Source organism: Panthera uncia, chromosome F2, assembly GCF_023721935.1.
Source record: "Panthera uncia isolate 11264 chromosome F2, Puncia_PCG_1.0, whole genome shotgun sequence".
Lineage (NCBI taxonomy): Eukaryota > Metazoa > Chordata > Mammalia > Carnivora > Felidae > Panthera > Panthera uncia.
Window position 1 is genome coordinate 48,471,571 of NC_064812.1, and position 23,312 is coordinate 48,494,882.

Consider the following 23,312-nt stretch of genomic DNA (forward strand, 5'->3'; position numbering starts at 1 on the left):
TATGCCAGGCACATTCACGTAAGAGTGAGAAAGCCCATATGGTTGGAGCAGAGTGGCCAAGGCAAAGATCAGTAGAAAAGAATTCTAGAGAAGGAGCAGCAGTCTTTGAAGAGTTGGCAGGATTAGTAACTTGAAAGTAGTGATGGAGAATAATTTGTTGAAGTTGTGGTACTAGAGAAAATGAGCTATAAAGTGGGTTGTTATTGGAAAATGGGATCCTTGAGATTAGGAAAGGGTTTGCTATGGGTAGTAAGAAGGTCCAGCAAATGACCTTAAGAGTGAAGGCTGAGGTAAGGTCGAGAACAAGATTATTACAAAGAGGAATAGAAAGTGGTATAATCTAATGATAAGAGATTCAAAGAGATCCAAAGCCAAAGGTTTTAAAGAGGAGACAAAGGTTATCTAAGGTAGAAGGGAGGACCAAGGACACTTAACCCATCCTCCAATCCCAATGGTAGATCAGGAAGAGAAAACAACTAGAGAGAAAACAACTACAGAGGAAGGGATTGTTCAAAAAAAGTACTGATATAAGGGATTACGCTAATGAATGACCCAGTTCCTAAGGGCGGAGTGGAAGGGTTTAGGCAGTGGCAGAGAAATGGGGTGTGGTCAGGATATGGATTGTACAGAGCCAGAGGTGGGTTCGAATGAGGAAGTTCATGATCTGAACTTCTTGTGAGAACTGGCAGGATCAGTCCTGACAATCTTAGGACAGTGGTGGGGAGAAAGGAGTCCTGGAAAGAGGGGAGAAAGGAACATCTTGCCAGCAGTGTTCACGGGTTCCTTCTGTACTTGTGACTACAGATGCCTGAAGGCGTAAGAAGGGATAGTCTTACTTAAGCACGAAGGGCTTACTAATTCTTTTTTTTATTATTTCATTCACTTTATTTTTTTATTTTAGCATCATATACTATCTTCTTTTCCATATTAGATTATAAGCTCTTTGAAGAAATTTTACTCATTTTGACATTGCCTGTTGATTGCCAGTACTAAGCTACTCAATAAATATATGCTCAAAGTGAATACCTCTTACTGGATAGAATAACTGGTTGAAAAAGATAAATTATTTCCTCTTCAGTCGTCTTTCTGAGAACTCTCTTGAGCTCCCCAATTCCTGATATTCTTCTGAGTCTGGTCCTAGAAGACCAGGTGCTATTAGAAAACCTGGTATGTTGAATCTGCTTGTGAAAAGGCCAAAGATATCATGGCCTCCCTTTCTATTGTAAGAAGTAAAAATTCTGCTGATAATATTTGTCTCACTCATCACGTCTTCTTGGGGAGGAGAGAATCGATAGCCAAGCCAGAATAAAATTCTCCAAGGACACTGCAACTTGCTGTGAGTTTTCTGGGGAATGTGGCCGAATATGGCCATGCTTGGTGACAAGTGACAAAGGTCATGGTCTTGCTACAAGCAAGGATTTGACAATCCTGGGGATCTGTGTTGCCATCAGGCATGAGCCAGCCTCTGGACCACTATGGAATTGATAAGATATGGGCCTAACAGATGATTTGATGTGGAGTCAGGGTTGTGGCAGGAAAAGCACAGAATTCAGAAACTAACCTAAAATCAAGCACTTAGCAAGTGACCAGACAGCTGAGTTTCTACCAGAAGGTAACTACCACTGACTCCCTCCTCAAGGCCTCAGGAAGGCAAAGCCATTGGCAATAGGCATCCATCATCTAACCTAAAATCTGAAGCCCTCCAGTTTTTCAAAAACATGAGCCTGATCACATCATTCTTTTGTGTAAGTTGATTCAGTGGCATCCCAGTAACTTTAGTCTAAGCCCGAACTCTCTTGCATGCCCCTGAGGTCTCGCAGGATGTAAACAACACCAACCACTCCATTTTATCTCTCCTCCCTCCTACCACTTTCCCACCCACATTTTATATTTCAGCACACCTTAAGTTCTTTCCATTCCTAAAAGTCTAAACTTGCTGTTGACCTAACCCCATATAAATGCTTTTAACCCTCTTCACCCAGCTAACGTTAGCTGGTCTTAGCTTAAACGGCACATCCTCAGGGAACTGCTCTTTGCCAGATGGACGGGTCAAGTCTCCTGCTACAATATGTTACATCATACACTGATCTCATGTTTCTGTAATTACTCATTTAATGTTTTCTCTCTCCCCCAGTCCATTATTTCTATGAAGGCAGCAGCTGCAGCCCCTAGGTCACCACGGTATCCCCAAGGCCCTGCCCGATGACTGCAACATAACAGAAGCAATTAAAACAAAAAACAAAAAACAAAAAAGTAAGGTGGGTATACTGCCCTGCTTAACACAACTGATTCAATGTGAGCACCATATTGTTTAGGCCATCCAGCTATAAGCTGAGAACCTATCCCTTGCACCCAGAAATGTATCTTCAATACATTCATTATATTTTAAATGAATAACTCCTATAAAATAATAAAAAGCCCCAAACTGCTCAGTGCAGCAATACATGAATACAGGCCACCCTAAATACTATATTCGCTTTATTTCTAATTTTTCTACTGGTTTTGATAACAATTTAGAGAAAGAATAAATGAAAACAAGGCACTATTATTGAATCACATCAAGAAATAACTTTATCCAAAGGGAATTCAAATGGAAGATATATTTAACATGAATTCATACATTAGTAACTTATACACTTATTATCAAGTACAACATCATTAAAGCACAAGATAGTCTCTTGCCAATCATAACCAAACCTCTGGCTTCCCTTATGTGTCACTCCCATGACTATCAACTGCACACAGAAAGAGACTAGAAGAAATTTATTGAAGATGGTTTTCCTGGAAATTTATAAAATGAAAAAGGCAAAATATGTCAAATAAAGCATAAACAGCAATGGGGCACAGAACTTTTTCTGGAAAGGGTGCCTAAGGCACTACCAAAATGAACAGTTGTAAATCCCTGATCTGACTTTGAAATTTTATGATCTTAAAAATTTCAATTCAAAGCACAAGGTGACATAACCATGCTAATTGGTATATATTATTTTCTCAGTGCAGGCATAGTGAGAAATATTACGTTTGCCCAGGGCACTGTCACCCCAATACGTGTTTGTAAGACAGATGATCATATGAGACGGGAAAGTCAACTTGGTTATTTTTTTTTAATGCATTTTAAGAACTGGTGACAGTGCAGTGCATGGTGGCACAATAGGGAAAAGGGCTATTTTTATACAGAAAAATATTGAATCAGTATGTGATGAGGTGAAATGGTGAAATAGTAAGAATTTTACCAAATGATAATTTAGAAACTGTAAATGCTTTTATTCAGAACTGCAAAAAGGCATCAATTATCCTCATTTGCTGGAATCATAGTTCCTATGAATAATAGCATCTACTGATGAACCTGATCAAGAATGAATTTTTAAAAAGTAATTTAAAAATTGGAATGATTCTGGTTAAAACCAGCATATAAAATTATGAAGACCAAATCAGACAGTGGTGACAGAAGTACCAGTATTCGGCTAATGAAAACAATGAATGCTCACGACCAGTGGTTCCCAGGTGCCCAGTGCTGGTGACTCAGGGCTGCCAGCAGCTGGTTAAGGGGAGGGAGGAGGAGGACCAGTGAGAGGGACTCTGGACCCTGCTCCAGCGTAGAGAAGCTCCACTTCTATCTGTTTCACCATACACTGAGGATGTGTGTATATCATTTTTTTTTAAGGCTTCAAAAAAAAAAAATCCTGAAAACCACAGCAATATATATATGCTGTTTCCAAGCACACAAAGAGAACTGAAATCAGGACATCTGAGACAACAAAGGCTCCAAACTACTGGAAGAATTATCAGTTTTTTTCTCACTTAACTAATGCTAAAATGATTTGTCAACTGAGATATGCCATAGAGTAACAGCCTATTAGTTAGGCACCTTCAAGTTAACAGCACGTATGCAGACGCTAGCTAGCTAAGTGGGAAGGCAGGAACTGCTCGCGTGAGTTAGGCAACCACAAGCACAAGCAGGTCTCCTCTTAGCCTGACCTTGACAACATGCGACTTCTGAGAAGCCAAAGTTCTTCATGGCTGAGAGCTCATCTCCCTTCGACATTTCAGAGAGCGAGAGATATGAGCTGCGATGCAAGTTTCAGTAAGGAAAGGCATGTCAGCAAGGCACCGGGTGCATCCACTTAAGGACATATGATAAACACACAATTTTTAACATTAAATTGTTAGAGATGATTGGCCAACATATGAATATGCATAGTACTTGGCACACAGGTCCTTTAATAAAATGTTACTGAATCTATTCTGAAAATGTCTGAATATGTTCTAAAGGGTAAAAAACAGAGAAAAAAATAATTCTACTCTAAAAAAAAAAAAAGCAAAAAAGCACGTAAAGTCCACCCTATCCTAATGCAGCAGCAGTGGGAAATTTTTTTTTTAAGTTACAACAGGTTTTATGCTGAATACATACATTCTGGACTTAGGAAATAACATGTTATTAAAATGCAAAATTTGATTTTGATTAATACATGACCACTATCATGAGTTTAAAAATCAGACTAAAATGTTACTAAAAAAACGGAGCAAATGTCTAAATGAATCTGTACAAATGTACAAATCAATGTATGAGATCTTAGCAAGGAAAATATAAAAATTGTCTTTTTTTAATAACTAAAGTATTTCGTTAGTTAAAAGGGAATGGAATTCTGAATTTCCTCTTATATGTTTGGTCCTCATAGCTTCCGTGGACAAAGCAGTCCTAAACATTTTAGAAAATTCCAATTAAAATACTCTAATAATGTTGAATCTAGGATAAACTATCATCTATGCAGATACAGAATCCTGAATGTCCCACATAGTAAATGAAAAGGTCGAATCTGACCATGTTTACAGTATTCCACAATAGAAATAAAAGATCCAGAAGGGCAAATAAAAATGGCTTACTTACATGAGGTTCCTTTTACCTACTGATTGTACATTTTAAGAATTGAATATGTACCTTCCCTTCGAATGATTCAGTATTATTTATGAAGTCCTAAGCGAATGCATACTGTTTTGTAAACTGCAATGTCTAAAGTGCAGCAATTTTGAGGCAAAAGTGAATGAAGTTTTATCCCATGGAAAAGCATTGAATACAGTTATAGGAACAAATTCAATATCATGTAATTTAAGAAGTTCTTGTCATCAGGTATGGACATTGGTTTATAAAACATATATTGCCTAGAACAAAGTATAGCAACCTGTAAATCACATCCTAGCAATTTTCCATTCTCTCTAGGGGCAAACATTCAAAAAACAGCATTTTCACAATATGTAAATAAACAACCACAACCACCAAATCAGCTCTTCTCACACGAGTTTCTAATCCTGATAGTGTCACTGCAAGTCACTAGCAATCACAGCACTGATTGAGCAGAGATTAACTTAGCACTTTCCTCCAAAAAAAGTATAAAAAGAATGCTTTAAATAGATAGAATCCGTAGAGAACTAGGTTTACATCATAAATGCTAGGGATGAAAAGCATGTAAAATAACAGATTCATGATTTGGGGTGGGAGAGGAATCCATTGCTCCATACAGCACAAAAGAATTCTGCTCCTGCGGCCATGGCTCCTTTCATTTCTTAGCTGGGTTCTTGGGAGGAAGGAGTTTGTATGTGTTGAAGTAGCCCACCACCTGCTGGGGGATCTCTGCCAAGACACACTGAGCAAGCGCTTCTTTTGGAGCCTTACGAAAAACAAAATCAAAGTGACTTTATTAGTAACCAAATTTGTACTGGCATTTTGATAACAGACTAGGAATACCTCACCAGTCAGTAAGAAACAGTAATTCCCAATTCCTAGGCCTGTATCTTGTCTTAGGAATGGTCTATGAAGCATGGAATAAGCTAAGTAACTAATGTTACTTAAGAGTGTTTTATTACCCCCACTAACATTTATCAAGTCCTTTTTTGGTGCCAACATTTTGGCATTTGACAATTTTTTTTGTTCCTTAGCTTTTAAATGTGGGTCTTTCATTTACTTAGTGTTAATTTTTTTAACTTTATATTTTGAAATACAGATTCATAGGAAGTTGCAAAAATAATACAGAGAGTCTTCACCCAGTTTCTTCCAAAGGCAATATCTTATATAACTATAGTGTAATATCAAAACCAGGAAACTAGTAATGGTACATTTCACAGACCTTACTCAGATTTTACCAGTTTTATTTTACATGTGTTCATTTGCATGTGTGTTTGCATTATTCTGTGTAATTTTATCATCTGGGTAGATCTGTATAACCATAACCACAATAGAGATACACAATGGTTTTGGGTGCCTCGGGGGCTCAGGTCATGATCTCATGGATCGTGAGTTCAAATCCTACATCTGGTGAAATCGAGCCCTGCTTGGGGTGAGCTCCTGTCCAGCTTCGGGTGAATCCCACTTCTCTCCATCTTTCTTTCTCTCTCTCTCTCTCTCCCCCCTCCCCCGGTAGTATTCTCTCTCTCCTTCTCTCTCGCCCCTCGTTCACTTGCACCCTCTCTCTCTAAAAAAAACAAAACAACAAAAAAAAAAGATACACAACAGTTTCATCACCACAAGGATCCCTAACATTACTGCTTTTAATCACCTCCCCCTACACTGACACACTGGCTGGTGGGAATGTAAAAGAGCATAGTTTCTTTCATAATTAAACATGCAGTAATCATACGACCCAGCAACTGCACTTCTGGGTATTTATCCCAGAGAAATAAAAACTCATGTTCACACAAACACCTGTACATGAATGTTTATAGCATGTTGGCATATAGTAGACAAAATCTGGAAACAATTAAAGATGACCTTCAATGAGTGAATGTTAAATAAACCAGTATACCTATACCTATACCTATACCTCATGGAATAGGTATAAGTATACCTATACCATGGAATACGCCTCATGGAATGGAATACATTCCATGGAATACACCTCAGCAATCAAAATAAACACAAGCAACAACAATGCATAATACTATGCTGAGTGAAAAAAAGCCAATCCCAACATTTCTATAACATTCTTGAAATGACAAAATTATAGAAATGGAGAACAGATTAGTGGTTGCCAGGGGTTAAGGCAGGGTGGAGGTGCAAGGGAAGTGGGTGTGGCTCTAAGAGGGCCACAAGAGGGGTCCCACATGTGATGGGCCTTATTTACATCAACGTCTATATCCCAGCTGTGATTCTGTGCTGCAGTTTTACAAGACGTTACCATTGGAGTAAACTGGGTAAAACAGGGTCCTGAGAGATTTTCATCAAGTCAACTTCCAGTTTGACAAATTCATCATATACTTGTACAGAATTTTTCTGTTGTTACATACATAGGTAAAGATAAAATTAAAACATTCACAGCAACACCACTTATAACAATTTATCATATAGACTGCAAGAAACACACAAGTACACAACTTGAAGCAAAACTGCTGAATCTAATCAGCACTCTTCAAACCAAAAATCCACACATCCTCTAACCCCAGACTCCCACAACAACCACTTGGTTATGGATTGGTGAAGGTCTGCGGTCAAACTCCTTAGTGTATATGAAGAATAAGGAGGAGTGGTACTCACATTCTGGAACTGTCTGAAAGGCACAAACTGGACGATATCTCGGATGGCTACCTCGCCTGATGGGGACCGCAGACTTCCACCGTCACCATCCAGAAACTCCATGGCACTGAAGTCAGCACCTCCCACTCCAACAATGATGATGGACATAGGAAGCTTGGCAGCATTAACTATAGCTTGTCTGGTCTCATCAAGGTCTGTTATCACACCATCAGTAATGATTAAGAGCACAAAATATTGCTGCCAAAAAAGAAAATTATATCCACTGAGCACAGGTTGAGCTCCCAAACAATAAAAGCAACAGTTAAAAACATCTCCAGCTTGATGAGTCTTTCAGTCTCTTTCTTATTCATTTTCCTTTCCAGTCTCTACCTAGGATACCATCTACATAAAATATTCTAAGACTCTCTAATGACAAGGAAATTTATTTATACAAAAATTGCAGGTTCATTAAAAATGCAACAGACCACAAAATACAGTTGGTATAAATATACAGAAGCAAGACATCTAAATGTCAGACATTAAACTTTTAGTGAGCGTTGGAATAAACACTTTGATGTAACATAAGTATTAAATATGTTAAAGTATCGATCAAGAGAGTAAGTGGCAACTCTGTTTCTAAAAGGTCAAATATGAAAGAAGCAGAATTGTTTATCAAACTAAAGTGCACTTTTTGAAAAATGGATATGGTTTGGGGAGGAATCTTTCTCTCAATACTGTCATCTCTGATAAACATTTTTAGGGAATGGTAAAATGTTACATAAAGTTGTTACCCCATCTTTTGGATCATTTAAGTCTAGAATAAGTTTTATAACAGAGCAATCACGTGCTAAGTGTTCACTCTGCCCCAGGCACTGTGCACTTTATATGAATTATATTATTTCACTTTTCAGCAGTTGTATGAGGTAGTTATCCCTGCCTTACTTTTGGGTATAATGAAACTAAGAGAGATTTGGTATCAAAATCCAACAGATAATGGTTGTCTAATTCAGACCCTTTTAGGACAGTAAGTAATTTTTCATCACTAACTGAAACAGTAAATTTCCTCAAGCCTTAATTTGTTAAGTCTACCTTTGAAAAGGTAGGTATTAGCCATTTCTTTTTAGTAGAACCTATCTAAGAAAATTAATTCAAATGGAAGAGAAAAGACTCATGAGTACAAGGGTTATTTTTTTGTTGTCCTGCTTTTAATGATCACTAATTTAAAAATAACAGATGTTACTCTGAAACCAAGGACAGCTATCTTATTATTTCATGCTCTTTGTATCTTGATGGATCTCGGCACCAAAGGCAACTACCAACCCATATTCTCCCTGTCCCCTGGCACTATGATACTTACAGAAGCTGTCTGTTGTTGTGTTGCTGCAGCAGCAAACCTGGCCACATGATTTATGATTGGAGAAAAATTAGTTGGTCCATAGAGTTTTATCTGAGGAAGGCAGGCCCTATATGCCTCTACAATGCCTTGGATTCCTAGGCCAAGAAAAGCAGTATTAAAAATTGTCAAGCACAATTTAATTGTTCATTGTTCACTACACCTGTTAATTTAATTAATATACATGTATAATTATATATATGTATATATATATATATATATATATATATATACACACACACTATATTGCTTTAAATAGTTAAAAATTCTATATTCAAGAGTTTCTCTTCAGCCATATATTACAAAACTTCTTAGTTATGCTCTATTGCAAAAACCTAAATGCTTCCCTCCTCCAACCAAAGGCATTTATTTTCATCTCAGCCAAATTATTCATTAATCTATAGTAGGACTGTTATATTGCCTAATTTTTGTTGTTTTAGGACTAAGACTCTAATGAAAAAGAATGAAAAAGGTGCTGTATCATACAACTGACGATAAGGCGTAAGTAAAAGTTATTGATTAAAATGGAAAAACTTTTGCATAGATGGCCAAAGATTCTCTGGACTCAGATGGCTATAATCCTAATGTTAATTCTAGTCAAGGGTTTATTCAGTAACTTAAAGATTAAGCATGGTATGATAAACTGTATAGTTCTAAAAACTCATTTCCAGCTTGTGTTTTACATTTTGCTGCAGAAATACTAATGTGTTTGTTGATGCAGTACCACCCAGGCCTGCCGAGATGTTGCATAGTAGAAGACGGGGCAGGGCCATTTGACTAGCTTTGACCACGCATGTAGATGGACATGACATTCATGTCTAAGTAGATATTTTAAGAACCACTGCCTATTTTCACCAGCAATCTTGCTCTTTCCTTCTGCAAAGAGAGCAGAACATCTCAGTCAAGGTTCTGAGTCCCAGAAAGAGAAGAAATACCGAGCAGACTAGCCACATGTAAAGGGATATATAAAGTGAGCAAGAAATAAACTGTTATTATTATAAATTACTGAGAGATTGGTTATTATAACAGCACAACTTAGTGGAATTTGAATGGCATTCCTGGTAAAAACACTCCTGATGAAGTTTTCACGTGACATACATGCCTGTTGAATCTACCCCTAACTTTAGAGTGTCAAGGATGCAGGTAAGATACTAGAAATCCTCAAGAAATTCCCCCACTATACTTGTTGAGATCATTAAGGAAATCTGCCTGAAAAAATTTTACATGTAAACTAAAACAGGTGTCTTGCTTTAAAAATGTCCAACAGGGGGTGCCTGGGTGGCTCAGTCAGTTAAACCTCCGACTTTGGCTCAGGTCATGATCTCATGGCTCATGAGTTCAAGCTCTGCATTGGGGTCTGTGCTGACAGCTCAGAGCCTGGAGCCCGCTTCAAATTCTGTGTCTCCCTCTCTCTCTGCCCCTCCCCTGCTCGCACTCTCTCTCTCTCCCTCTCTGTCAAAAAAATAATAAATAATTTTTAAAAGTTCTATTAAAAGTGTCCAACAGAACAGAGATCAACAAGGAAAAGAAGTATATACTTGATTTAAAAGCTTCACAAGACCAGTGCTCTCCTCTTAACATTTAAGAGTTCTAATTAGCTCCTATTAGTCACTTTGAAGTTAGGAATAAGTCTCATGAACATCCTTTGAGAAAGTGACTAATTCATATGTACAGGTGACTTTACATGCACAAGGTGAAGCTGTAACTAGTGGTCAGTCAGTTCAGTGCTAACAAAAATAATATTAACATAGGCCAGCAGCAGGATCTTACTGCAATGATACATTCTATAGAAAATTTGAGTCCTCACAGCAATAATATTCTTTTTCATTTTTATCATTTCAGTTTGCTTTTCAATCTGAAGATATATAAGCTGTTAATTAAATTTCTTCACAAATATCCATTGCCTTCAGTTCCTCCACTAAAATTAAATTATGCCAAAATCCTTCCTTTGCATTAAAGGAACAAGCAAGACATATTATTTCTGGGCACCTAAGTTCAATGATTAATCAAGAAAAGGGAATTCAACTCCCTTGCTTTAAAATAAGGCGTATTTTTTTTCAGTACAGTATGTCCTCTGTCTAAAACCAAATGGATTATTTTTTTCAGACTATAAACCAAAAATAGAAAAGCTATGCTTGGTGACAGCCCAAAGATGGGCTCATTTTACTCAGAGTAAATGAACTTCTAAAATGAACTTTCACATGATGTAAGTCATCCATATTTATTGGCAAGAAATAAAACCTAATTAACACCAAATTCCAAAAATTGTTCCAATTTCATCATAAGCACGAAACACAGTTCTTGACAAGAATTGCTATTCCCGATTTCAAATGGCTAGGGATAAAAAGGTCACAACCAGCCACTGAAAGTACATCAAAGGAACACTGAATTAGTATGGAAAGTGTGTCCTAGAAAAAAACAAGAAAACCCTAATACAAACTATTCCCAACAAAATGTTCATGGTCTTCTGCTCTATGAATATTGTTCATGAAAACTGAAGATAAGGAAAGAACGCCCTCTTCTGTTAGAAATCTAAATATTCTGTAATTGTCAAAAGGACCCTTTGCAGAAAATTAGCTTATTAGCTACAATTATATGCTTCTTTCCCTACCTCCTTTTCCTCCTACAAACAGTTCAGACTTGTATCATATTGTAGGACATTTGGCATTTTAGCTGGATTGTTCACTGGGGTAAAAAGGAGGAAAGACTTGGATATTTGAGGTATAAAGAAGAAAATGAAATGAAACAGATGTTGGTTTTCTGCTGTCTATGTAGAGGAGAGCCACTGTGGGAGCTTAATTCTTTGTTCCGTTGTTAGCCCACTCAGATGTAATCTGAGTAACAAGTAATTTGATGCTGGACATGTTTTCCTTGTAGAGAGTGACTGCTACTCTGAGAAAAGCTTCACAAATCTGTATATTGGATTACTTGTTTTATTAAAGGTTTGTTTTAAAACCAACCTGTATGTGAAAATAATATGATTACGAATATTGATCTGTTCTCAAGACTGAGAATCTTGTTTTTCTATTGAACCTCTCAAGGTAGAACTTAGCCAACAATCATCTTCATAATAGATTTGCACCATTATTATCTTTACCACTTGAACCAACAACCTGGTGTAATTCTTCCACTTTATACAACAGAATGTTAAATATGTCACGAAAAGAAAATGAGGAAGGGAATTTGAGTAGTATTGAATCACAAGAAAACAACAAGTAACAAACACTAGTGAGGCTTTCTGTGTAAAATCTTCCTGTTAACTTTTTAGCTTACCATTGCAGTAGGGATTGGATGGATTAAAGTTCATTGGAAATTCATGTGAAACCTGTCAAAAGATGAAAGGACTCATTAGACCCTGTTTTGCTTTTGTTGGAGGGAAATATTTAAAATAGGATTTCCTCTCACCTGCCACTGAGGAGGTATCTGAGCTCCAAAACCAAACGCTGGAAACATTTTATCACTAAAAAGAAAATTTGAAAAAACTGAAAAGTAACTTTTTTCTCAAAATAGAAAATTTTATCTTTGCTCATAATAAAACCAATAGAGCTTGTTTTAAAAAAATTCAAAATCTAAGGCAAACACAAAGATTAAACCCATAATAACCACTAGAGAACTAATGTTAATATTTGGCAACTATCACTCTAAGTACTTTTCTGTGTAACAAGAGTGAAAAATGTCTCTCTCTATATATATTTATAAAACTGGAGTTTATATTCATATTTTATAACATACTCTTTTCTACTTAAACACTGTATATCATTTTGCTGAATAAATATTTAGATAAATCCATAAAGCCCTAAAAAACAAAAGTTCATTCGCTTATAGCAAACTCATTTGGCAGCAAAACCTGACCTCAACTGATATGAGGTTATTTATAGCTTTTATTCATACTACTGAATATGAATATTCATACATTTGGCCACAGAAACATGGTGCAAAGTCACATATAAAATTCTCACATTTCTGTAGCAAAATATATGAATATTTGGCCCCAATGGTGTGGGGATAAGGGATTATGGACCTGAATATATAACATCATGTGAATGGCTAAATATTCCACTGTATGGATATTCTCCCACAACCAATAAACATCCAATGCTTTGCTCTTATAAAACACTGTAATGAACATACTAATTTTTATGCTGGGATATTCTTTTTATATTAATTCTTAATTGTTCTTTTTGCGTTTAGGATAGAACCTAAGTTAGACACATTCTACACTTGCAACATGAAAAAGAAGTAAACACCTATTTTGGTAAATGTACGTTTTTTGGGGGGTGTCTATTTCAGCAGTTTGTCTATATTCTATACAAAATAGTATGCTAACAGGGGCACCTGGCTGCCTCAGTTGGTGGAGCATGTGACTCTTGGTCTCAGGATTGTGAGTTCAAGCCCCATGTTGGGTGTAGAGATTACTTAAAAATTCACCTGGGTGGCTCAGTTGGTTAAGCATCTGACTTCGGCTCAGGTCATGATCCCACGGTTCGTGGGTTCAAGCCCCGTGTCAGGCTCTGTGTTCACAGCTCAGAGCCTGGAGCCTGCTTCAGATTCTCTGTCTCCCTCTCTCTCTGCCCCTCCCCTACTCTGTCTCTCTCTTTCAAAATCAAATAAATATTAAAATAAAATAAATCAAATCAAATCTTAAAAAAAATAGTGTCCTAACATATATAGGTATGATTTTAGGAATACAAATTCAGTTCTTGTCTAGTTTAGCAGCTGTAACAACCCCTTTCCCTAAAATGTCATCTCTATCACATATCTATATTAAGTTCAAGTACACCCTAGGCTCTATTTCAAGACTTGTTTTGTTCCACTGTCATGTACTAGTTCTGTAATATTAATTAATACACCTTTTTTTACAGTTTATTTATTTTGAGAGAAAGAGATCAAGCATGTGGTGGGGAGGGGCAGAGAGAGAAGGAGAGAGAATTTCAAGCAGGGTTCAGGCTGTCTGCACAGAGCCCGATTCAAGGCTCCATCCCACGAACCATGAGATCATGACCTGAGCAGAAGTCAGATGATTAACTGAGTGACCCAGGTGCCTCTAATTAATACAGCATTAAAATAAGTTTTAATATCTGCTAAAACAAAACTCCCCTTCATTTCTTTTTTTCTCCCCCTCAAAAATTTCTTGGATTCATTTTTCCCACTAGGAAATTTTAAAAATCATTTTATCAGGGTTCCATTGCAATTTTGATTAGAATTGCTTAATTCTGGGATAATTTTTATATATTACATCATTATGACATCTGCCTATCTAGAATCATGGTATAGCTCTCCATTTAAACAAGTTTCCTTCTTTGTCCCTCAGTACAATTTTGTAGTTTTCCCTCACTAAAGATCCTAGAACTCTCTGAATTCATGCTTAATTTTTATTGCATTATGAACTGTGATCTTGTATCTGCTATAATTTCTTCAATTGGTTATTGCTGGCTACTGAGAAGTTACTGATTTTTAAATTTTATGTTGTATCTGACCACCTTTCTGAACTCTCACTGATTTCTAATATTTTTTTACTTGATTCTCTTAGGTTTAAATTTATTCCTTACAGGTTTGGTAGAATTTATGTATGAAACTGTCTTGGCCTGGTTCTCTTGTGAGGAGTGGCTCTTTGGACTATACCATTCCTTCCATGGTTCTAGTCTCTTCAGGCTTCCTGCCTCTTTGAGTCAACTTTGCTAATTTAAAGCTTCCCCCCAAAATCTTCCTTTAATCCAGATGTTCCAGTGTAATAAGTTTTATTGAGTATTAACTTACAATTGTTAATTTTTTTTTTTTGGATCTATGCTTATAATCTCTGTCTCATTACTAATATTCTATGCATGTTGTTGGCAAGATTTGCCTATGTTTTGTTGAACTTGCAAAGAATCATCTTGTCATTTAATTTATTCATTTAGTGGTGGTTTTAAAACTTTCCAAGTCCCTTACTTTTGGTGCTTAGAGGACATACAGCAAAGTACACAATATAGCCTGGAGAGCATGTCTCTGGAGCAGACAGCCCAGGCTCAATTCTGTTTCTGCCAGTTACCAATTGAGTCACTCTGGACAAGCTACTTAACTTCCTATGCCTAAATTTTCTCATCTACACAATGCAGATGATAATGGATGATAATAGTACATATGTCACAGCAAATTATAAAGATTAGATGAGCATCACATAGAAACTACATTAAATTGTGCCTGACACATGATGGCTCATACACAGATAGAATCTGCTATTATCATCATATCTTTATTTTTTCTTCCTATTCTTTAATTTTATTTTGTTGAAACTCTATTTCATTTATATTTGATTTTTCTTCTTTAAAAAATAAAAGCATGTAAAGCCAGAAATTTTCCTCTATTAAAGATAGGACCATGTATAGTCTTCTTGTTTCCTTCTATTTCTAAATAGTCTGTTGTTATAGTTTGATTTCCTCTTTCATCTAACAACTACTTAAGATTTTTTTAAATTTCCATATGGTAAATTCTTTTTAGTTATCCTTTTGTTATTAACTTCCAGGTGGCAGTCTGAGAAAGAAACCTTATAAATTTTTTATTCTTTATATAAACTCCATTTTAATTGTGTTGCTTTAAAAGTTTTATTATAGGAGAGCCTGGGTGGCTCAGTCAGTTAAGTGTCCAACTCTTGATTTCGGCTTTAGCTGTGATCTTGTGGTTCGTGAGTTCAAGCCTCACATGAGGTTCCATGCTGACAGTGCTGAGGGGCTCCATGCTGAAAGTGTGGAGCCTGCTTGGGATTCTCTCTCTCCCCCTCTCTCTCTGTCCCTTCCCCATTTGTGCTCTCTCTCTCTCAAAATAAATAAATAAAAACTTAAAAAAAATTTTTTAATTATTTCTAACTATTTTCAGTTGAAATACTTTCATACTCTTTTATCAAATATGTCCATGGTTATATTTCCATTTTGGATTATATAACAAAGTATTCTATAAAATAATTTTTTATTACATTTAATGAGTTTTGACTTAAATCATACTAGGTTGATATTGGAATTGCCACCTTTGCTTTAGATTAGTTTTCATTTGCCTGAAAAGATTACCTCTTTAAATGTTGTAACAGATTAATAAAAAGCTCCATCAATTTGTGTAAGGGCTTTTATCATAAAATAATAGGCAAAGGCAAGTGAAAATTTATACTGTGCTCTAAGAGATCCAGAACAAAAATGTATTAATGTAGATTGCTTTCTATTGTTTGGTAAACCTTCAAGAGGACCTATTTAATCTCTTAAAAATCTATACATTGAGAATCTATTCAAAATATTTTATAACAGTTAAGTCAAGTTATCTCTTGGCACTTGTTCAAGGTTGCCATTAAGAAAATAATTTGACAGCCACTGGCAAGAAACAGACATGTTAGTAAATAGTGTCTGTGAATGTTTACAGAATGTGTCATCTGAACTTCAATCACACAGGTAACTTATCCCTAATGAGTAAACCCCAAGGAAACCAGATCAAAGAAACAAGCTTGTGGGCTCTTTATAACTGATCACAGCCAGAGATTAGAGGTCAAAAGTAAACACTAAGACTGTCACCAAGAGAAAACTAGAAAAGAGAACAGGAAAGAAATTTTAGGGATAAAGCTACCCTTACCATGCCCCTTCCCCTCCCCCCTGTCAACCCCAGCAGTCTTATCACCAACAACTATATCCAAGTACTAGCAGATGAAACAGAAACTGCCCCTTCTGGGGAGTTATAAAAACAAATATTTTAGTCATACTCACGCATCATAATCTTGAATGACCAGTCCCACAGACCAGATAGCAGTCAAATACTCATTAACACCATTGGGGCTGATGTAATGAAGGGAATCAGGAGACCTTGGGTCGCCATTTGAGCCAGTGAAGTCCACTCCCACCTGCCAAATAACAATTGCAGCCCTTAATAAGGAAAAGCCTACACTCGATGTCCAGGAGATGAAACAAATATTCATCCCAGAGCCTGCTGCTACCATTTTCTAACAAATGCCTGGGCCTACCAGTTTTTCCACAGACAAACAATTAAAGCTTCAGCATGAAACAATCTGTTATTCCTATTTTTTCTAGATGCCTCAAATCCATGACTTTAGATGTAGGGCTTATTTTTGTATGTTGTTTGACTAATGCTTCTATAATTTTAAATTGCTATAGGACATATTTGCTTTCCATCAGAAGAAACAGATCTGATCAACAAAGTTGAAAGCTTGTGGATGAGCTTATTAGACAACCTGTCTGAGGAGATCATACTAAACAGCTTGTATAAATTTCATCACTAAGTCAGTTTTACAGGGAAGGATAGAACACTGCAAAATGGTAGGAAAAAGTAATATGTTACACGACTTTTGAAAAAGTCAGTGTTACTTACAGTAAAATTCAGCTGACATCCTCCCATGATATAGTCAAGGAATGTGCATTCCACTGTAATCTAAAAACAGATAGCACTGTTAAAATTAAAACTCTTTTACTATACAAGAGATACAAAGAGCTCTCTGGCATACGTTTTTAACAGTTTAGAAACTGAACAAAACATGATATAAGCATGTGGAAACCACCCCAGCATTTGAGTTTAAGGTACCGCTGCCCCTACTTGTCATGAATTTGTATGATTTTAATTTGAGATAATTAAAGCAATGTTAAGATTAGAATATTAATGGCCAAAGATGAAATCACTTTAGGTTTTAAGAAACTGGCAATGAATCTAATATGTTGAGAGCTTTAATAAGCATAATAATTGAATTTTTTTAATAAAAAACAAAACCAGAAAAACCTCATTTGTTTGTTGTAAGAAATCTCTTGAATTTTCCCCTCTGTTTACAATATCTCAACTCGAAATTATGACCAGGATAGATGCACTGTGTCAGGTCATTTCTGCTAATGCTCTGGGAAAATACCATGATGCTTCATATTTCTTACAATAAGGAAAAAACTTTAATAATCTTTTCTTTTGCTACAAAGTTGTCAAACCTTGGAACCAAATTTACTTGAAAGATTTCTTTACTATTTCCTACTCTCTTCTTTTCCTTAAGGGTATCCAGATGCTCATGTGATTTTCAATTGCCCAAAATTCAATTCACATTTCTTAAGAAAAAACTTTAATTAATATTCTTTGTCTGTTTGCTTAATATATACCATATTGAAAAAAGAACTTGAAATGGAATCTCATTACACTTACTATAAATGGTCAATATCAACTAACCTCACAATGTTTCACACTGATAACACCTGAATTCTTGTAGCTTTTCTTCTTTTGCCTCTTTTTTTCATTTATGCATTCAAATTCCACCTATAGGAAGAAAAGACAAAATGTTAATTCTTTCTAGCAATACTAAAAATGCCAATGTGGGCCGCCTGGGTAGCTCAGTTGGTTAAGCATTCGACTCTTGGTTTCGGCTCAGGTCATAATCTCACAGTGCTTGAGTTCAAGCCCCACATCGGGCTCTGTGCTGACAGTGCAAAGCCTGTTTGGGATTCTCTGTCTCCCTCTCTCTCTGCAAAGTGTCTACCAAGTGGCAGGCACTATTCCAGGCACTGAAAACAAAGATGGTAAGATATGGCCTTGCTTTTGAAGAATAAGAGTAGGTAAACCTTGCCATGGCAGCAACATTAAAAGCCTCATTCTGTCATGGAGGAGGGAAGGATCAAGATAGTTGGATTTAGGAAAACTCTACATGATCCATAAAGTATTACAGAGTTGGTTGTTCATTCAATATCTTCTAAAAGTAGTTCATTTACTGATTCTGAAGGATAGTGACAACAATCCGGGTCACTCTTCATATTTAGTTCTTTTAGGTAGCTTGCTTTTTTTGAATTGTTCAGATTTTTAGCATTTGCCATTAGTTCTGCTTTAAAAAAATTCTTTAGGATATTTACAGCTGAATTTTGCTGTTTTAATTGAACTACTAGGTATGATTTTTTAAAGTTTATTTATGTATTTTGAGAGAGAGAGCATGAGAGCATGCGAGTGAGGGGGAGGGACAGAGAGAGAGAACCCCTAGCAGGCTCCGTGCTTGGGGCTCAATCTCATGAACCATGAGATCATGACCTGAGCTGAAATCAAGAGTTGTATGCCTAACTGACTGAGCAACCCAGATGCCCCTAAACCATTAGGAATGATTTTAAAAGCCTTTCATACTTCACACAAACATTTTTGTATAGTCTACTTCTAGTACCTGGCCTTTGTGACCAGGGAGTAGGGACAGGGCTATAGATCTCTATGTGACCTACTAAAAATTCTAGTCTCATTATGTTTGTTTAAAACTCATTTCTCCCCATTACTTAAACCAAATGGCTCATAAGTGTTATTTATTTATTTTGTAGTTACGTTTTGATCTAAAACTATCAGTATCTTTTAGATCACCTCACTTACATGACTAGGTAAAAAAGACCTCATCTAACCATAACTTACTCTTATGTTTTCAAAATCAAAGGCTATATGCATGAACATTATGCAGGTAATAATTCATATTATTCTATTTTAAGTAAGCTATAAAGAGAATTAATAGCTTATCTCATTCAAACTAGAAAGGAAATAAGATGGGAGCAATTGATAAATTTTACTTATAAAATGCTCTGGAATAATTTTTAGGCACCTCGGCTTTAGAGACAGGAAAGTTTCAGAAGCACTTTTAGCAATATGTTGGGATGCTAAATAATAAACTGAATGTAGTTAAAGCACATTAATGATCTTGACAAAATTAGTGCCATTAGATGGAGGCTTAATATTACATAATTTGAAATACCATAATTATCCTTTTATCCTTCCCTTCAGTGAAGAAAAGTTGGAGAGAAGAATGAGAGGCATATTGTAAAAGCGGGTCCAAAAGGAATATAAATGTACACAGATCAAGTCCAGGTATTTATCTAGTGTTGTAGAACTTAATTATTATGACCAATGAAATACCAAATGCTTTAAAACTAGGGTTTTCCAATCAAACCACATATGTTGTCTGAAGCCAAAGGAAACCAAACCTCTAAATACAAATGTAAACTTATACTCCAAGATGAATTTTGGATCATCCAATTACTACACAAATAAAATCCACAGATTTCATAGCATTTTATAATACAGAGTAAAACCATGGCAAACTGTTTGCTATACCAAGGGGGAAAAAATGAAATAATAAATACATGGCCAACCATAAAGTACATTCAAATGACAAAGATATAACTTACAGGTGAGTTTCTGGAGGCTTCTTTCAGTTTTGTCATGGTGGTTTGAAATGTTCCAATGAGATCATGTGACCCATCATTATCATAATCATAGCACTCTACCTGGAATTAAGTATAATAAGAATATATAAAAATCAACAAAATTTTGTTTAAAATGATTGGCTGCAATAATTGAGACTTACCAGGAAGTGCCCTTTTAATTAAAATAAGTGAAAATGTTTATTATGCAGCTCTACTTAGAGAAGTAGGAAGTAACTTCCTGGAGGAGTAATACTGAAACACTTCAAACCCCAGCTATCCTTGGAATGGGGCTCTAGGATAGATCATAGGCAGACAAAAAGTACAAATATTGTTCAAATTCCATATTAAGCAGTTCCCAGTTCACCATCATGCTCTTTATAAGAGCTGATAAAATCAAAATGAAATTACGTCTTCTTTCTCATCCACTTCTTTACTTTGTTATCACTATACAATGACTAAAAGCCATCATCTGCAGGAAGAAAGGAAGTCAGATCCTAGACAGCTAAAAATTGTATAATTAAATCCTAGATGATTTAGAAATATGGAATATGTATTTCATCAGCTGCAATCCGGTAAGGCTAGGTTTGTATTCAGAGTTAGATATGATGAAGTCATATCTGCATCCTTCTGAGAATCACAAGTCTTACAATAAAAAAGAAAATTCAAGGGAAAGAGTACTTGATCCATTGAGGAACTATCTATTCTAGGTCATATTGGCTCTATTTCCATGTAAGACAGGGTGAATTCTAGTCTTACCTATGCCTCTGGTCAAATGTTTGCTCTTTCTTACAGCAGGCAGAAGAGAGCTGAGGGTATATTTGTTTATATTTTTGTTTTTGTTTTTATTTTTAAGTAGGCTCCACCCCCAGCATGGAGCCCGATGTGGGGCTTGAACCCACAATGCTGAGATTAAGACCTGAGCTGAGATCAAGAGTCCGATGCTCAACTGAATGAGCCATCGAGGCACCCCAAGAGCTGCATGTAATTTTGTGCCAAGTTGACAGAGTAACCAGAGGGTAAATATTCACAAGAATACCTGATTATTCATTGTAATGAAAAAATTAATGTGGTGTGAACTGTTAGCAAGGAGAGGTGTCCATTGTGATCACTGGATAACTAACATTTTTAGAGTGCTTTATAATTTCAGAACAGATTATCTCATTTCTGCAAACATTTTTATGTGCACTGCACACATTCTCTACTTAGGCTTGTGAAGTAGGCAAAGGAATTAAATAGTCATAGAAGATGATATGTTTTATTTGGTAACCAATATAGGTAAAGCTATGCTGAGGGCACTTTTGAATTCTTCAAGAGCCTATGATTTAAAATAAAAGCCTATAAGAAGAAGTGATTTGCCAAGAAAGCATCCTTTACAAAGTTATATTAATTGCCAAGCTAAAATGCTGAGCGATTCTATATGTTCAGCCAGCAAAATGATTTACCTTCTTCTCAGTTCTATGAGAAGTGAACTAAGCGCCTATAACAAGGAGTCTTTCATTCCTTACTAATATTTTCATTGGTATTCAGGAAGACTAAAAACCAATCAATAAAAACAAGGCCCAGAATTGCAATTTTGAGTAACAGTAAAGGATTTTTATTTTTAGAAACACTTTGGTCATGTACCAATTATGACAGTTTGATTCTTGCCTTATGTATCTGGTATTTAATTTTTAAACCAAAGCCCTTTATCTGACTCTTCAAAGTATCAGGAGAAAAGAAAATTAATGATCTTACTATTTTTTTTCTAGAGAAATAAAATTAAGATAAAGCCAAAACACTCTTAATATTTTCATGCATTTTTAATGCATTTCTTTAAATTATGGAAAATAGAACTGGACCTTTTTTTTTTAGGCAAGCTCTATACCCAATGTGGGGCTTGAACTTACCACCCCATGATCAAGAGTAGCATGCTCTATGGACTGAGCCAGCCAGGTGCCCCCAAATTTTGCATTTTAGATTTGCATTCAGCAAACTCCAATTTATATATAAGATCAAGCTTTGATAAGGCCAATTTTATTTTTAAGAAGCTTATGAACACCTAAAACTCTTCATATGTTTAGACTGCCTGAGACTTCAGGGAATGTTAAAATATTTTTAAACTGTAATTTCTGATAGCACACTATAATAAATATACAGGAAAACCTCACTGTTGCCCCCACTGAAGGCAAATGTTTGGTGCTAAAGAAAGATGTAACATTTATAATACTGGCATATGGTCAGATATAGTTTGAGGTAAACGATATAATAATTTGTGCCATTTAATTTCTCTTCTCAAAAATACAAAAACTAGTACTATTGGCTGTTTTAAACAACAGTATCAGCAGTGCTTATGAAATTGAAATATATGCATATATACATATGCACATATGTATATATGTAAAAGAATGTACACACCACACAATACTACATTCACTAAGGCATTCCCATTTTAGGCAAGGTGGTAGCATGCATGATTATTTCTTTTATTTCATTGATATTATGAAAATAATAATACATGCTGGAGTGATAACACTGGCACGTTCACACAGCAAATTACTAATTATTCTGACTCTATTCTGTGCTCTAATGCTCTTTGCTACACCTCTAAACAGTTTCCAAACACCACAAGAATCACAGATGTATGACTTTGTGATATTGCAAAGAAATAGAGAACTAAAGAAAGACAGTCATGATATGGCAAACCAAATTGTGTACAGTTAAAACAAACTGAGAAACTTTTAAGAACGGAAGACATTCATCAGAGAAAGCTCATAAAATCAGTTTACTTACTATAATAAAATAGCCCTGTAAGCATGCCACTGTGTGCAAAAGAAAGTTTAAAAAACATTGTTTCATTGTTAACATATTATTATAAGCAACCGGTTATGTTTTAGGCATTTTTCCCCCAGGCTTTCCTGTTTCTCAGAGCTAATAAAGTATCAACTTACTATTTTTTTTAATCTTTATTTTTGAGAGAGACAGAGAGAGTGACTATAAGCAGGGGAGGGGCAGAGAGAGAAAGGGAGATACAGAATCCGAGGCAGGCTCCAGGCTCTGAGCTATCAGCACAGATCCAGATGCAGGGCTCGAACTCATGGACCACAAGATCATGACCTGAGCCAAAGTTGGACACTCAATCGACTAAGCCACCCAGGTGGGTGCCCCTCAACTTACTATTTTTAATGTGAAATGCAAAAGTTTAATATGACAATAGAAAGTAATTTTTAAAACTACTGTTCTATTTATTTGTTACCTAAATTTTCACTGCTGT

General features: G+C 35.9%; 1 protein-coding gene across 2 annotated transcripts in view; it reads right to left on the reverse strand.

The window, feature by feature from the left end:
- Positions 1–2,454: 2,454 nt before the first annotated feature.
- Positions 2,455–23,312, reverse strand: part of CPNE3 (copine 3) — a 47,927-nt gene continuing 27,069 nt past the window's right edge. For both annotated transcript variants that reach the window (XM_049633178.1, XM_049633179.1), the window contains exons 8-16: positions 20,045–20,143; positions 18,069–18,155; positions 17,238–17,297; positions 16,619–16,752; positions 12,303–12,357; positions 12,171–12,222; positions 8,862–8,995; positions 7,526–7,762; positions 2,455–5,666 (exon numbers count right to left, since the gene is read on the reverse strand). In XM_049633178.1, coding sequence (XP_049489135.1) covers positions 5,556–5,666; positions 7,526–7,762; positions 8,862–8,995; positions 12,171–12,222; positions 12,303–12,357; positions 16,619–16,752; positions 17,238–17,297; positions 18,069–18,155; positions 20,045–20,143 — 969 coding nt within the window. In that variant the 3' untranslated portion in view covers positions 2,455–5,555. The remainder of the gene's footprint in view (positions 5,667–7,525; positions 7,763–8,861; positions 8,996–12,170; positions 12,223–12,302; positions 12,358–16,618; positions 16,753–17,237; positions 17,298–18,068; positions 18,156–20,044; positions 20,144–23,312) is intronic.